Here is a 15,098-nt window from a genome sequence, read left to right as displayed (position 1 = left end):
GGGGCGGGGCCTCTGGGCGGAGCGGGCCGCGCGTTACGTCCGGGCGCCCCCTGCAGGCCGCGATTGCTGCTGCGTTTTGACCCTAACCCCAGTTTGAGGGCTGTGGGCTGGGTGGACTGGTCCTGATCACCTTACCCCGCCCGGGTTCTCAGAGCGCCGGACTTGCCCAGCATCTCGTGTCCGCTGGACGTCACGGCTACATACATATAATCTCATGAACTATCTTAGACTGCAAGTGCTTTACAGTTTACAAAAGGAAGAGAAAGTGATGGGGCAAGTGGATCCAGGGCCTGGGGTTGGCTGATGTTACGAGATGGTTGCTGTTTCTTGCTAACATGCTGATGGCGTTTTAAACCACCCCATAGTTCAACACTCCGGGGCTTCAGACTCAAGCTCCAAAGCTGTAGGCACAGTCGGGGACAGTGACTGCTTCTTCCCTGCAGTCTGGAAGCTAAGGCTTTGGGGCTTCCACTCCTTAGGCTCTACACTCACACCTGCCGGGTTCCTGCACCTCCCCCATCTCATCCTGGCCTGGGCTGGCATTGAACTCTGAAAATGGAGGCTGTTTTGCTGCCTTTTTTCTCTCAGGAGTCCTTGGGATATACCATAATATCCTAACAGGTCACCTACATTATTACCATCCCCTCAAATCATGAATTTTGGGGGGCTCCTGGGTGGCACAGTCAATTCAGCTACCAACTCTTGCTTTCCTCTCAGGTTGTGATCTCAGGGCCCTGATCTCAGGGTCTTGAGATGGAGCCCCGCAGCAGGACCCGTGCTCTGCGAGGAATCTGCTTAAGACTCTCTTTCTCTGCCCCTCCCCAACTAAAATAAAAAAAATAATTTAAAAAAAATGCAATTAAAAAAAATTCAGTGATTTCCAGAGTTGTGCCACCATCACTACAGTCAGTTCCGGAACCTTTCCATCAGTCTAGAAAGGTCCCTCCTGCTTGTTTACAGTCCAGCCTCCAGCTTCAACCCTGGGCAACCATTGGTCTGCTTTCGGTCTATAAATTTGCCTTTTCTGGACATTTTATATAAATGCTATAATATGTGGTCTTTCGCTTCTGGCTTTTTTCATTCATTCTAAACCTTTTGAGGTTCATCTACGCTGTAGCAATGGGGCTGTTTGCTCTCTTTGGTTGCTGAACAGTATCCCACTGTACAGTTATACCATCTTTTTTGCTGATCTATTCAATATCAGCTGACGGTCATTTGTGTTTCCAGTTCTTAGCTATTTTGGATAATGCTGCTATGAACGTTCATGTAAGTGTCTTTGTATGTTATGCGTGTTGTCATTTCTCTAGGAGTAGAATTGCTAGGTTGCATGGTAAGTTTATGTTTAACTTTTTGAGAAACGGCCAAACTGTTATTCAAAAATGTCTGTACCATTTTATATTCCCACCAGCAATATACAAGGATTTGTTTACCCATATCCCTGTCAACACTTATTGTCTGTCTCTGATTATAGCTATCCTGGTGGGTGTGAGGTGGTATATCATTGTGGTTTTAATTTGCATTTCTCTAATGACTAATGATGTTGAGCATCTTTTCGTATGCTTATTAGCCATCCATGGCCCTCATTTAGAAAAACATCTATTCAAATCTTTTGCCCATTTTTAAACATTTTTTTTTAAACATTTTCTTTATTAGGTGCCTGGGTGGCTCAGTTAGTTAAGCAACTGCCTTCGGTTCAGGTCATGATCCTGGAGTCCTGGGATGGAGTCCTGCATTAGGCTCCCTGCTCAGCAGGAAGTCTGCTTCTCCCTCTGATCCTGCCCCTTCTCATGCTCTCTCTCTCTCTCTCTCTCTCATTCTCTCTCTTTCAAATAAATAAGTAAAATCTTAAAATTTTTTTTTTCTTTATTTATTTGAGAGAGAAAGAGTGAGAGAGAGCATAAGAGTGGAGAAGCAGACTCCCCATGGAGCTGGGGGCCCAATGCAGGACTCGATCCAGGGAATCTGGGATCATGATGTGAGCTGAAGGCAGTCGCTTAATCAACTGAGCCACCCAGGCGCCCTCTTTTGCCATTTTTTAAAAAGATTTTTATTTATTTATTTGCGAAAGAGAGTGTGTAGGAGAGAGAGGGAGAGATCATGAGCAGGGGGAGATGTACAGATGGAGAAGCAGACTCCACCTTGAGTGGGGAGCCCCATACAGAACTCGATCCCAGAACCCCGGGATCATGACCTGAGTGGAAGTCAGACATTTAACCAACTGAGCCACCCAGGCATCCCAACAAGTTGGCTTTTGTTGTTGTTGTTGTTGTTGTTTTTTAAATTTTCTTAGTGATGTCTTTTGAAGTGCAAAAAACTTAAATTTTGATGACGTCCAATTTGCTGATTTTTTTGGTCAGTTGTGCTTTTGCTGTTGTATCTAAGATCGCTGCCTAACTTAAGCTCAAGAAGATTTTTTCCCCATAGTTTCTTCAGACGTTTTATTTTTGCTCTTACATTTAAGTCTATGATCTATCTTGAGTTAATCTTTGTAGATTGTGAGGTAAGGATCTAAGCTCATCTTCTGGCATGTGGAGAGTTGATTGTCCCAGAACCATTTATTGAAAAGATTAATCTGGGGTGACTGGGTGGCTCAGGCGTTGGGCTTCTGCCTTTGGCTCAGGTCATGACCCCGGGGTCCTGGGATTTGAGTCCTGCATGGGGCTCCCTACTCATCGGGTTGTCTGCTTTTCTCTCTAACCCTCCCCCCGCTTGTGATCTTTCTCTCTCATGCTCTCTCTCTCTCTCTCTCAAAAAAATAAATAAAATCTTTTTAAAAGTTCAGATATAACTTATACACAGTAAAATTTGTCCTCTTGAATGTACCTTTCTGTGAGTTCTAACCGAGCTGTGTACCTACCACCATGACCAAGATATAGAACAGCTCCACTACCTCCTCACAAGTCCCCTTCCCCTTCGCTGTCAACCCATCTCCCTCCTCCCTGACCCCAGATCTCTCTTCTGTCCTTATAGTCCCACCCCCTCCCAAAAGCCATATAAATAGAATCCTACAGGGCTCAGCCTTCTGAGTCCAGCTTCCCTCTCTAACCGCATCCTTCAACATCCAGCGTGATCTTTTCAAAATATAAATCTGCCTGCCTTTCTGTGCCTGGAGAGCCACTGCCGGGTATGGCCTCGACCCATAGTTCCTGCCTGTCTGGACAGACAGGATGGATGGCTCTTAAACCTGGTTTAACCACCTGAGGGCTTGTCAATACCACACATTCCTGGGTCTTGGCCCTGGAGACTGAGATTCAGTAGATGGGGAGGGGCCCAGGGATCTGTTTTTACATAAGCCTGAGGAGATATGGAGGCAGGTGGTCCCCGGCCACACTTCGAGAAACACAGCTGAGTCCAAAGCACTTGCCTTTCTCCTCACCAGCCCGGGCTTAGCTGTGTGGCCTCCTCTCTTTCCTTCTCCTCAACCCCACTGTGCCTTTTCATGCCATGTCCCCTCCCGATAAGGGTTTTAGCACTTGTTTCCTCATCGGGAATGGAACTCCCCCCATTCCCACCCACCCTTCTCCCTGCTTCAGTTTCCCCTCTGCTCGCTTGTCACTTACACAGACAAGGTTCCCCAACTCATTGGGTGAGTCATTCTCCCAGCATACTGGTCACCTGTCACTTCTTATTTGTGTGTGATTTTTTTTTTTTTTTTAGAGAGGGGGAGGGGCAGAAGGAGAGGGAAAATGAGAGAATCTTCTTTTTTTTTTTTTAATATCTTATTTATTTATTTGACAGAGAGAGACACAGCGAGAGAGGGAGAACAAGATTCCCTTGGAGCGGGGAGCCCAACGTGGGGCTTGATCCCAGGACCCTGGGACCTCGACCCAAGCTGAAGGCAGACACTTATCAACTGAGCCACCCAGGTGTCCCGAGACTGAGAGGATCTTAAGCAGGCTCCACACCCAGCATGGAGCCCAATACAGGGCTTGATCTCATAACTCTTGAGATCATGAACCATGTCGGTCATTTCAAGAATTGGTCACATAACTGACTGAATCACCCAGGCGCCCCTTAGGGGATTTTTCTATTAACATCAGTCTCCCCAACTGGGCTGCAGGAGGATGAGGGCAGGGTCTGTTTTTGCTGCTCCCTGCTTTTTCCCCAGTACCATGCATGGGGTTTGCCTATAGTAGGTACTTAACAAATATTATTGAATGAAGGAAGGAATCTTTGAGTGAGTCGTCTACTGTGCTTTGCACAAGCTGCTGCTCCAAGAGCCAGGTGACCTCGCCCCTCCCCCACTTCTTTGTTTAGTCCACTCATACTGGTTTTTCTAGGAAAACCCCATTTGGGGAAAGTTGAGGCTTGAGCCACTCCTTGATAGTACCTCAGGGCAGACTGCTTATCACTCTAAGTACTGTTTGTTTACCCAACTGTCACCCACTTGAGGCTGGGAGGTGGCTACTGCCTTTGATCTGCGCCCTTCCAGGCCCTCTCCCTGACCCTTCTGTTTGCCTAATGCTGGAGGAGAGAGCTAAAGTGATTGCTCAAAGGGGAGTCCCCTGGCACCTGGCCAGAGCTTTCCCTAGATCATTCCTCCTACCATGAGACCCTGTATAACCCCTTAGCTTTCGGAAGAAGCTGAGACCCTGGACTTTGCAAAGAAGGGAGAACTTCGGGGCCCCTGGGTGGCTCCGTTGTTAAGGTGTGCTTTCCGCTAGGGTGGTGGACCCAGGGTCCTGGGATTGGGCCCTGCATCAGGCTCTCTGCTTGGCGGGAAGCCTGCTTCTCCCTCTCCCACTCCCCCTGCTTGTGTTCACTCTCTCGCTGTGTTTCTGTCAAAAAAAAAAAAAAAAAAAAGTCAAGAAGGGAGAACATCTCCCTGGATGCCTCTGAGGGCCAGGGTGCGGGCTGGGTGGCCAGACTGTGGTTGGAGGTCAAGGAGCAGCCCCTGTTCCTGGACACCCTTCTGGCAGTCTTCCCTCTTTGGCTGAGTGCTCCTTGCCCCATCAGGTGGGCCCAGACAGGCCCCCTGGCTTGGCCAATGAGCAGACCAGATTTGGTGAGGAGTATGGGGAAGGGTGAGCCCCGTTTCCCGTACCCTCCAGCCCCTAGTCCCTCCCTCCCACATCAGGAGGACTCTGGATCTTCCGCTCTGAGACTGCTCAGCTCCACCATTCTCCCCGCCTCTCGCCTGGCACCTGTTGCCACCCGGTTAAGAAGGGCAAAAACAATCCCGGCCAGCCAGCGTGGAGTGTCAGGGAGTCCCGCCCCTCCTCCTCTGGTTCCTCCTCCTGTGATTCTTCCCCAGGCCCCGCCCCCACCTGCCCAAGATAATTTTAGTTTCCTTGGGCCAGGAGCTTGGACACACAGGGCTCTCCCTCCCCCCAACCCTCACTCTACGTCCAAAGTCGGGACACCCTCCTGCCACCTGTAGGGAAGAAGGAGTGGATTTGAAATCAAGTCCAGGTGTCTGGGGTCCCAAGACAGAACCGAACTTTGTACCCGGTGTCCTGCTACTTCTGTTGGGGCCCTCCAGGTAAGGTGACCAAAATCGGTCCCAGCAACCTGCTCCCACCCCCAGCCGCCCCAGCGCCCAGGGCTGTGCCCATGTCAGGGCCAGGAGCTGGCAGGTTGCCCAGGTGGGCGGTCGGGCGGCCGCCTGACTCCCCCCTCAATGATGTCAGGCCAAGGGCGGGGGCAGGAGGGGGACAGGTAGTTAAGGGCCTGGCGTCTCCCTCTCTAAACCGGTGGCCCCAGCCAAGTGTTCCGACGTCCAGGGTCCAGGTAAGGACCCAGCGGGCACTTCGTCTTGAGGGTGGGAGCAGCGGCAGGTCCGGGGTCAATGTTTAAAGATTCAGCCTCCTGCTGTGTTGCTCTGGCCGCCTCGCTTTCTTTTTCTCCAATCGCCCATATCCCGCCCCTTCCTCACCATCTGCCCTCAGTCTTTCCCTATTCTCATTTCCTGTCTTCCTTAGTCCTTCCTTTCCTCCCTGTAGCCCGCCTCCGTCCGGCGCCCGGACAAAGCAGCTGATGGGGATGGGGAAGAAAGATCTCCGATCCTCTCGGGGAGACGCGGCTTTCCCGCTGAAACTAGTCCCTCCCCACCTTCCCAGAAAAAGAGCTAGGTGGGGGCCTGAGCACCCAGGGCTGCCTAGAGGCATTCCTGGCTCAGCCTGAGGTTATCCGTTTGAGGTTTTCCCAAGACTCTACCAAGACTGACGTCTCCCCGCAGGGGCGGGGGGCACCCTCCAATTTGGAAGGCAGCCGAGGAGAGGAATCTCCTAAATTGTTAGAGCTCGGTCTCGGGATTGTTTGCCTGCTCAAAATACAGGGCCCTGCCCTAGGAAGGGGAGGTGGAGGCGGGGCAGGCCCCGGGGTCCTTCCTGGCGTCGGAATGAAGGCTGGAAGGCTAGAGGTCTGGATGCGGGGGGTCTGCGGTGGAGCGGGGACTAGGGAAAGTGTGTGTGCGTGTTTGGGGGCAGGGGGCAGTGTTTGGAGAAAGACCCGAGTTTGGATCTCCCTGATACCGCGGGGATGGAGAATGCACCTGTCCGCCCTTGGAAGGCCTCCCAACTCTACTGCCCCTCCAGAAGGGCCTGTCTTGGTCGGCCTGTGCTAGACTGCTCGCCCCTCTCCGCCCCATCCCCTTGGAGCTGGGGGAGCCCTCCAGGAAGGCAAGCAGCCTGTAATGATTAACTCCACAGACACAATCTAGCATTCTTCCCAAATTAAACTTTAAGAAAGCTTACCCTCCGCCCCCCCGCCTTTCCCATTGGGCGTTTTTTTCCAGAGTTAGGGAGTGGGCGGGGCCTCAGCGACCTGGGCCCTCCTCCCAACTCCGGGTCATCTAGGGGTTTCCCGCCTCCTTACCTGGGCCCTGCAAGCTCACAACTCCCGCAAGGTTGAAACTTCCAACCACCGCCCCTCCCCCCGCCCCGGCCCCCATAAATCCCGATGGGGGCGGACGTGGAGTGCTGGGCTGGCTGGACCGGGGCCTTCCCGCCACCTGCTGGTCCCCCGCCTAGGCCTCGGCCCTGCCAGCCCCTCCCCCCTCCCCTGGCTAGCGACGGAGGTGGCCTTGTTTTCCAAGGGCCCTTAATACTGGGCCCTGCCACCCGCCCTTGGGGCCAGCCAGGTGGGGCGAGATTCAGGAAGTAAACAAGGAGGCAGGAGGCTGGGAGGGCGGGAAAGAGGGTGGGGCTGGAGCCGCGGGGCAGGAGAGGCGGTTGGGGAAGCCAGGACTTGGGAGTCCTAGTGTTGAGGGGACTGAGACCTTGGGGGTGGGTTCTTTCCATAGAAGCTTTCCTAGGGCCCCCGTTTGAAAGGTTCAGGACTCTTGGGAGAGTGTTCCCCGGGCCCCAGAGCTAGGACCCGCTTCTCCTCCCATCCCATCTGTTTGGTTCTAACTGCCCCACTCTTCTCTTGCCTTAGAAGGGTCTGGAAGGCAAGGTGGGAATCCAAAGGCCAAATCCAAGTCTTCACGGGTCCTCCAGCCCTCTGAGGCCAGATTCTAATCTGATTCTGATTTAAATCTCCCATTTCCCTGCCCAAACACTGCCCTGATTCCTTTTCCCTCTGGGATGGAGTAGGACCCCACTTTTGGTCTCTGGGTACCACCCCCCCCCAGCTCTCCCTGGAGTGAAGTCACCAGGGTTGGTGACCCCAGGGTAGAGGGGATGGGAGCTGGGACATAGTGCCTCGTTGATGTTCTGGAGACTTGTTGATGTTTGCTGCTGGGTGTGTCTTGCATCCCCCCCCCCCACAGGACCCTGAGTCCCCTAAGCCCCCTCCCTGCCTCACCCTCCTGGCCTTTTCCTCGTCTGCCTGTGTCTTTCTCTTGGGTGTCTTGCTACTTCTGCTCTGGTAGTACCCCTCTGCCTGGGACATCCCAGAGAGTGTATTGGGAGGACCTCATCCCCCCCAAAGTTGACATAGATGAGTCCTCTGGGCCCACTGTGGCCTGGGTGCTAGGAGTGGGAGGCAGCAGAATGAAAGCCTGGTAGGTCCCAGACAGGATAGGGAGCACTACATGGCTTTTTTGGGTGAGTGAGGGCATCACTGGGGGGTTGGGTCTGCTCCAGCTAGGCCTTTGAAGCCAGGCCAGGTCTTTTTTCTCTCCTTAGGTAAGGGGACTCCCGGACTGAGAGGTGACTAGGTGACTAGGGGACCCGGAAAGGCAGATTGCAGGTCCCACCTGGACTGGAGGTGGGCCGGGGTGGGGAGGCAAAAATGAGGTCGGAGGAGCTGCAGGGCCCACCATCTTCCTTCTCCTCCTCCCCTAGCCGATCCCTGCTTTGCGCCTCCCCCTCCCCCCTGTTCTTCCCCGCCTGGTCGGTTGGGGATGGGAGGGGGGAGAGGTGGGTAGAGAGGCAGGGCTGTTTGTATTTCTCCTAAGTCAGGAAGTCGTGCAGATGAGTCAAGGTTGAATAGAGAGCCCCAGGCAGTGGTGTCCCGCCCCACCCTGACTCACCTGTCCCCCAAATCCTCTCACTTAATGGTTAGGGGCCTGCCCCGTCCTGGAGGGTCAGTGCCAGGTCCTGCAGGCAGCCTAACAGCACTGGCCTAGGTCTCCAGTTCTCCCAGGTCCTCCCAAGTTCCAGCCAGGGGGAGGGGTCCTGCTTCCTGTGGAGGAGGGGCCTGTGCTGCCTCTGTCCCCGGTGGGCATCTTTGTCCCAGCTCTCCTGTCCTTACTTGTTGTAGGTGCCTATGCAGTACCTGTGGGCGATAGGATGTGGGTAGGACCCCAGCCCTGCCTGGGGGTGCTGGGTGGCTCCAGACCAGTGGGTGGATAAGACAGGTGCATGGAATTGGCGCAGAGGCCGCAGCACAGTACAGAGCAGGAGCCCTTCTGTCTGGAAGGGGAAAATCCAGGAAGGCTGCTTGGAGGAGGTGGCCTTGGCATTGGGGCTTTAAGCAAACTGGGCAGGAGGAATCTGGAGAGGGTACCCAAAGTTTGGGGGCTGCTGGGGGATGGCCCCCCCAGGCTAGTCCTGTCCTCCCCGCTGCTGAGCCTGCCTCCTGGCCTCCTGGTTCCTGTCTTTCCCCACCTCCTTCTCCCCTTCTGCGCATCACTCAGCACTTGGGCAGGCGTTGTCACAACAGGCTCTGGCAGCTAGGTCTGGCAATGAAGCACTGGAAAAACCCGGGGCAGAGCCCAGAGGAGTGAATGCCCCATGCTTAGGGCATGCTCAGAGACTGAGAGTCACACAGTCTGTGGCACACAGAGTCTGTTGCCGCTGCTGGGCTTGTGGTGGGGGGACCCTCTTAGCTCTTCCCCTGGGCAACGTGGCGCTGACAGAAGAGCACTGTACTTGGAGTCCAAACACTGAGTTCCAGTACCTGACTCACCTGTGACGGGGGCAAGAATGCTTCCTTCTCAGGAACTTGGTGTCCCCTTTGGCAAACGGGCTCATACTACCCTTCCCCAAAAGCTCCAGGGAAACTCCAGTTAGAGGAGGTGCTGTGTCAGCTCCGAGGGGCTCCTTGGCAGCTGTGTGAAGTCAGGACATCTGGGTCCTCTTGGCCCCTCTCTGTGGGACAAGGGCACAAGAGTGGCTGCTTTCAGCTCCCTCTTCTCCCTCAGATGGTATGGAGCTGGGTCTGTCTCCACCTCAGCTCAGCAGCTCCCCAGAAGACCTGTACCTGGCCCCTGGGACCCCTCCTGGGACTCCCCCGCCTCCCGATGCCCCTCTTCCTGGGGAGGTGAAGAGGTCCCAGCCTCTGCCCATTCCGACCAGGTACAATGGGTGGATGGAGCTGAGGAGGGGCTGGTGGTGGTCGGGGTTGGGGGGGGTTTCAGTGCTGGGTAAGGCAGAAGCTTGCAGTCCACAAATTCTCTGCCTCCCTTCCTTGGGCCCCAGGAATCTTCTTCGAGAGGAGGAGCTGCGGACAAGCTCTCTGCCTTCCATCCCCAACCCCTTCCCTGAGCTCTGCAGTCCTCCTTCACAGACCCCCATTCTTGGGGGGTCCTCCAGTGCCAGGGGGCTGCCCCCTCGAGACACCAGCTGCCCCCATGTGAGTTGTCTTGGGAGAGAGAAGGCAGGGATATGGGGGTGCTGTGGGACTGGGGTGGATATGGTGCCGCTCCCATAGAGGTGGGTGGATTTGGTCAGGGGTCCCTGTGGGTACAGCAGGCAGGGGAAGGGAAGGAACCACCCTCGCCCTTCTCCAGTCGTTGGCGATTCCTGGATTGCAGGTAGTAAAGGTGTACAGCGAGGACGGAGCCTGCCGGTCTGTGGAGGTGGCGGCGGGCGCTACAGCCCGCTACGTCTGTGAGATGCTGGTGCAGCGAGCTCGTGCCCTGAGTGATGAAAACTGGGGGCTGGTGGAGTGCCACCCCCACCTAGCACTGGGTGAGCTGGGGTGCCAGGGGCTGTCTGGACAGGGAGGCGATGCTTCGCACCTTGGGCTAGGCAGGTGCCTGCCTGGTCTCCGCCGACCCCTGCTGTTTGCCCTTGACCCCAGAGCGGGGCTTGGAGGACCATGAGTCCGTGGTGGAAGTGCAGGCTGCCTGGCCCATTGGTGGAGACAGCCGCTTTGTTTTCCGGAAGAACTTCGCCAAGTATGAACTGTTCAAGAGCTCTCCAGTGAGTGTGTGGGAGGGGACTCTGGGCACTGGGATACCCCGATCCCCACCCTGGCTCCTCGACCCCTGACTCCTGACTCCTTTCCCCCCAGCACACCCTATTCCCAAAAAAGATGGTCTCCAGCTGTGTGGACGCACACACAGGCATATCCCACGAAGACCTCATCCAGGTAAAGGGACACCCCCATCCCGTGGCATACTCATGATTGCCCAGGACCCCCTATTGGTTTTTTGGCCCTTAAGCATTTTGCCTCCCCTCTGTGTGGTGGAGAGTCTAGCGCAGTGCTCAGTGACTGGACAAGTCACGTTTCCTGGCTGACCATCAGTTTCTTTGTCTGTGAAATGGGACAATAAATGTATGCGGCACGGCTTCTCTCCTGAAGGCCTGTGCGTGTGTGTGTGCGCGCGTGTGCATGTGCGTGTGTGTGTCCCTCTTGGCATTTCACCCTCTCACCCTCTTCCTGCTCTCTTCCGGCCCCAGAATTTCCTGAATGCAGGTAGCTTCCCAGAGATCCAGGGCTTCCTGCAGCTCCGGGGATCAGGACGGAAGCTTTGGAAACGCTTCTTCTGCTTTCTGCGCCGGTCTGGCCTCTACTACTCCACCAAGGGCACCTCCAAGGTGAAGTCTTTTTTTTTTTTTTTTTTAAAGATTTTATTTATGTATTTGACAGAGATCACAAGTAGGCAGAGAGGCAGGCAGAGAGAGGGGGGGAAGCAGGCTCCCTGCTGAGCAGAGAGCCCGATGTGGGGCTCCATCCTAGGAGCCTGAGATCATGACCTGAGCTGAAGGCAGAGGCTTTAAACCACTGAGCCACCCAAGCGCCCCTCCAAGGTGAAGTCTTGAGGGTTGACAGCCTCAGCCCCTGGGATATCCCATTCCCGGAGCTGTCTCTTCCCTTCCTGGAATGCCTAGATCTTTCTCCCCCTGCGCCCCGAGACCCTCTGCTGCTTCTCTTTCCCTCCTGGCTCACCTACCCCAGGAAGTAGTAGTGGGAAAGGCAGGTGAAGACTGAGTTTGAATCCTGGTTCTCCTTCTGTTTGCTGTGTGACCTGGGGCACTTCTCTGATCCTTTCAGAAATCTCCCCAGCTAGCTTACAGGGACAGCAGTTAGGGGGACAGGGGCTGTCTGTAACAGGTCCTGCCCATGCTGCCTAGGATCCGAGGCACCTGCAGTATATAGCAGATGTGAACGAGTCCAACGTGTATGTGGTGACCCAGGGCCGCAAGCTCTATGGGATGCCCACCGACTTCGGCTTCTGTATCAAGGTAAAGACCCCGGCTGGGCCCTGGAGGGAATGGGAGCTGCTTAGGCCCCAGGATCCCACCTAGGGCTTCTGAGCTCCATCTGGGACACCCAGATGCCTCTCCCTGCACCCTGCCCTGCCCCTCGGAGACAGACATCTGGTCCTAATGGCAGATACGGGACCCGCTGTTTGCCCTTCCTACAGCCCAACAAGCTTCGAAATGGCCACAAGGGGCTTCGGGTCTTCTGCAGTGAGGATGAGCAGAGCCGTGGCTGCTGGTTAGCAGCTTTCCGCCTCTTCAAGGTGGGCCTCACCCTCCGGATCCCTTTTGCACAAGTAGCTCTGCCCTCAGGAACGAGGGAGCGCTCTCAGTATGCCCAGGCCAAGGCTGAGTCCTGGCTCTGGCCTCAGAACGCTCCTTATCTGGTGGTAGGGGGGTTTCACAGCCCCGTCCCCAGCACCTGCTTGACCTCAGGCTCTCTTTCTATCTCTGCCCCGAAGTATGGGGCACAGCTGTATAAGAATTACCAGCAGGCCCAGTCCCGCCACCTGCGCCCGTCCTGTGTGGGCTCTCCACCTTTGGTGAGTGTGCACGGGGGCATTAGCTGGGCCTGGGCACCCAGGCCCCATCCTGGGGAAACATGGGCGCTCTTCTGACTCCTCCACATCCTGTCCCATCTACAGAGGAGTGTCTCTGATAACACCCTGGTGGCCATGGACTTCTCTGGCCATGCTGGGCGTGTCATCGAGAACCCCCGGGAAGCTCTGAGTGCAGCCCTGGAGGAGGCCCAGGCCTGGAGGGTGAGGGGCCCACAGCCATCTGCATGTTTGTCCTGGGGACCTTGTGTGTGTGTGTGTGTGTTTAAGAAGGGGGAGGGGCAGAGGAAGCAGGAGAGAGAGAGACTCTTAAGCAAGCTCTATACTCAGCATGGAGCCCAACTCTGGGCTCAGTCTCCCCACCCCGAGATCATGACCTGAGCTGAAATCAAGAGTCGGATGCTGAACTGGCTGAGCCACCCAGGTGCCCCCCTCCTTGTGGGTTTCCGTGGCATGGGAGGAAAAAAGGCGTAAGGGAGTTCCCCAGGTGCGGAAAGGGGCTCTGTATTCTCGAGGTGTTGGGTCATACCCCAATCACGCCCTGATCCCCTGTGTCCCCCACTGCTCTACAGAAGAACCACCGTCTCAGCCTGCCCACCCCAGGCTCGGGCACAAGCCTCAGTGCAGGTAGGTGAGCACCCAGTGTCCTCAGGGGCGGGGGTTGCCGTGGCTTCTTTGAGCATTCCTGGTGGGGGTGGCTAGGGTGTTGGGGGGGTCCTCCTCCCCAGAATGACTGCCCTTCTGCATTCCCCAACTCCAGCCATCCACCGCACCCAGCCCTGGTTTCACGGACGCATTTCCCGAGAGGAGAGCCAGCGGCTCATCGGGCAGCAGGGCCTGGTAGACGGGTAAGGGGCAGGGCTGAGCAGGAAAACAGACCCAGGGATAGGAGGGACCCTGTGTCGGGGTGGCAGCTCTGGGTCTTCAGGTGACGGTGCCCTGTCTCCTGGCAGCCTCTTCCTGGTCCGAGAGAGTCAGCGGAACCCACAAGGCTTTGTCCTCTCCCTGTGCCACCTGCAAAAGGTCAAACATTATCTTATCCTCCCGGTGAGTCATCCCCGTCCTCCTCCTCAAGCCCCTGGAGCAGCTCCACAGCTCCTCCCCTCCGCCCCCACCGTGTGTCTGGGGTCTCTCGGGGAGATGCCTACACCCCCGCGCCTCCCCCGACCTGCTGTCCCCTCTGGCTGTCCCCCAGAGCGAGGAGGAGGGCCGCCTCTACTTCAGCATGGACGACGGCCAAACTCGCTTCACCGACCTGCTGCAGCTCGTGGAGTTCCACCAGCTAAACCGCGGCATCCTGCCCTGCGTGCTCCGCCACTGCTGCACCCGCGTGGCGCTGTGACCCGGCTCTGGCCGCCTGGGTGCGTGTAGAGCGGACTCCAGGGCACAGAAGCTCACGCACGGGCTCCGGAGCTCAGGAGGATTCCCCTCCCCCGGAGAGCGCGGTCTGCTTTGCTCTGTTGCCTCTCCCTCAGGCAGCAAGCGCCCCCGCCTCACCCCCCACCTCTCTTCTCAAGAAAAGGCACTGGGGGTGGGGGCTCCCCTCCCCGGAGCTCCTGGGCTCGGCCCTGGGGCAGGGCATTATGGGAGAAATGGGGGCAGCCCAGGTGGTCTTAGCCCCCTCCCCCCCACTTTGTACAGACTGAGAGGCCAGTTGATCTGCTTTGTTTTATATGAGTGATAATAAAGCTTATTTTTTGATACATCCGTGAGTTCTGTCTGGCAAGACCTGGCTCGTGGAGTGGAGCAGGGGAGTGGGAGAGGGGGGCACCAGGCCTCGGCAAATGTGTCAGATGGCTGGGGCCACGTGTCCTCCAGCCTGGACGTTTCTTGAGGACAGGGTGGTCTTGGTTATCGGAGTCTCCAGTGAATGAAAGCATGTATGAGGGACTGTCATCCAGGTGCCATCTCCTGACAGGCCCTAAAGGAAGTCCTGTGGGCCAGCTGTTCAGATGAGTCCTGGCAAACACGCAGTTAGGAATCTCCCACCCCTATCCGGATACATGGCCCAACACCTCTCCCAAGTCCACATCAACCCCTCTCCCTCCTGCTTTCTTTTCTTTTCTTTTTTTTTTTTTTCCAAAGACTTTCTTTAATTAGAGAGTGAGAGAGAGCACTAGAGCAGGGTGAGGGGCAGAGGGAGAAGCAGACTCTGCTGAGCCAGGAGCCCAATGTGGGGCTCCATCCTGGGACTCAGAGATCATGAACAGAGCCAAAGACAGACGCTTAACTGACTGAGCCACCCAAGTACCCCTCCCTCCTACTTTGTCTTATAGTTTGCTCCCTCTAGAAGGCCATATAAATGGGACCCCACAACACTCAGCCCTTTAAGTCTTGCTTCCCTCTCTAACCCAATCTCCAACATCCAGAGTAACCTTTACAATATACAAGCCCAGGTGGACCCTGTAGGGTCTGGACTCTCCCCACTGCCCATGTTGGTCTGTTATGGTCTAAAAAGAGTTTTGTCAAAACCGTTTTACAGGTTTTGCTCTTAGGTGACAGGAGAGCTTTAAAATGACTCAAACTGGCAACACCTGGACCTGCCATTTGATCTTTAAATCACAGAGGAAGACCTCTCCAGACAAGTGAGCTCCACCTCGGCATTATTTTTGCCAAGAAATAGAACCTCCATCTCATCCCTTGGATCTAGCGGCTAGTTTATCAGAAAAAAATGGACAGAGGAACATGTGAAATGACACATGGGGATACGATTACCCAAATCCAG

The 15,098-nt window shown here is 55.6% G+C and overlaps 1 protein-coding gene across 3 annotated transcripts; it reads left to right on the top strand.

The window, feature by feature from the left end:
- The first annotated feature begins 5,272 nt into the window (after positions 1-5,272).
- On the top strand, positions 5,273-14,078 carry GRB7 (growth factor receptor bound protein 7). Of its 3 annotated transcripts, XM_013062659.2 has the most exons (15): positions 5,622-5,730; positions 9,530-9,683; positions 9,807-9,960; positions 10,142-10,298; positions 10,411-10,532; positions 10,624-10,701; positions 11,013-11,150; positions 11,688-11,798; positions 11,981-12,079; positions 12,278-12,358; positions 12,461-12,577; positions 12,946-13,000; positions 13,134-13,221; positions 13,327-13,420; positions 13,569-14,078. In XM_013062659.2, exons 2-15 carry the CDS (start codon positions 9,535-9,537, stop codon positions 13,713-13,715), a joined length of 1,590 nt encoding a protein of 529 aa, XP_012918113.1. In that variant the 5' UTR covers positions 5,622-5,730; positions 9,530-9,534; the 3' UTR covers positions 13,716-14,078. The 3 variants fall into 3 exon arrangements, with proteins under 3 accessions (XP_012918112.1, XP_012918113.1, XP_012918111.1); XM_013062658.2 differs by lacking the exon at positions 5,622-5,730 and adding an exon at positions 5,273-5,482 and having other exon boundaries at positions 11,981-12,358; XM_013062657.2 differs by having other exon boundaries at positions 11,981-12,358.
- Positions 14,079-15,098: the final 1,020 nt, after the last annotated feature.

This window comes from Mustela putorius, unplaced genomic scaffold, assembly GCF_011764305.1.
Source record: "Mustela putorius furo isolate JIRA1106 unplaced genomic scaffold, ASM1176430v1.1 tig00003962_pilon_pilon_pilon, whole genome shotgun sequence".
In the NCBI taxonomy this organism is placed as follows: Eukaryota; Metazoa; Chordata; class Mammalia; order Carnivora; family Mustelidae; genus Mustela; species Mustela putorius.
This window is presented reverse-complemented; position numbering and strand designations above follow the sequence as displayed.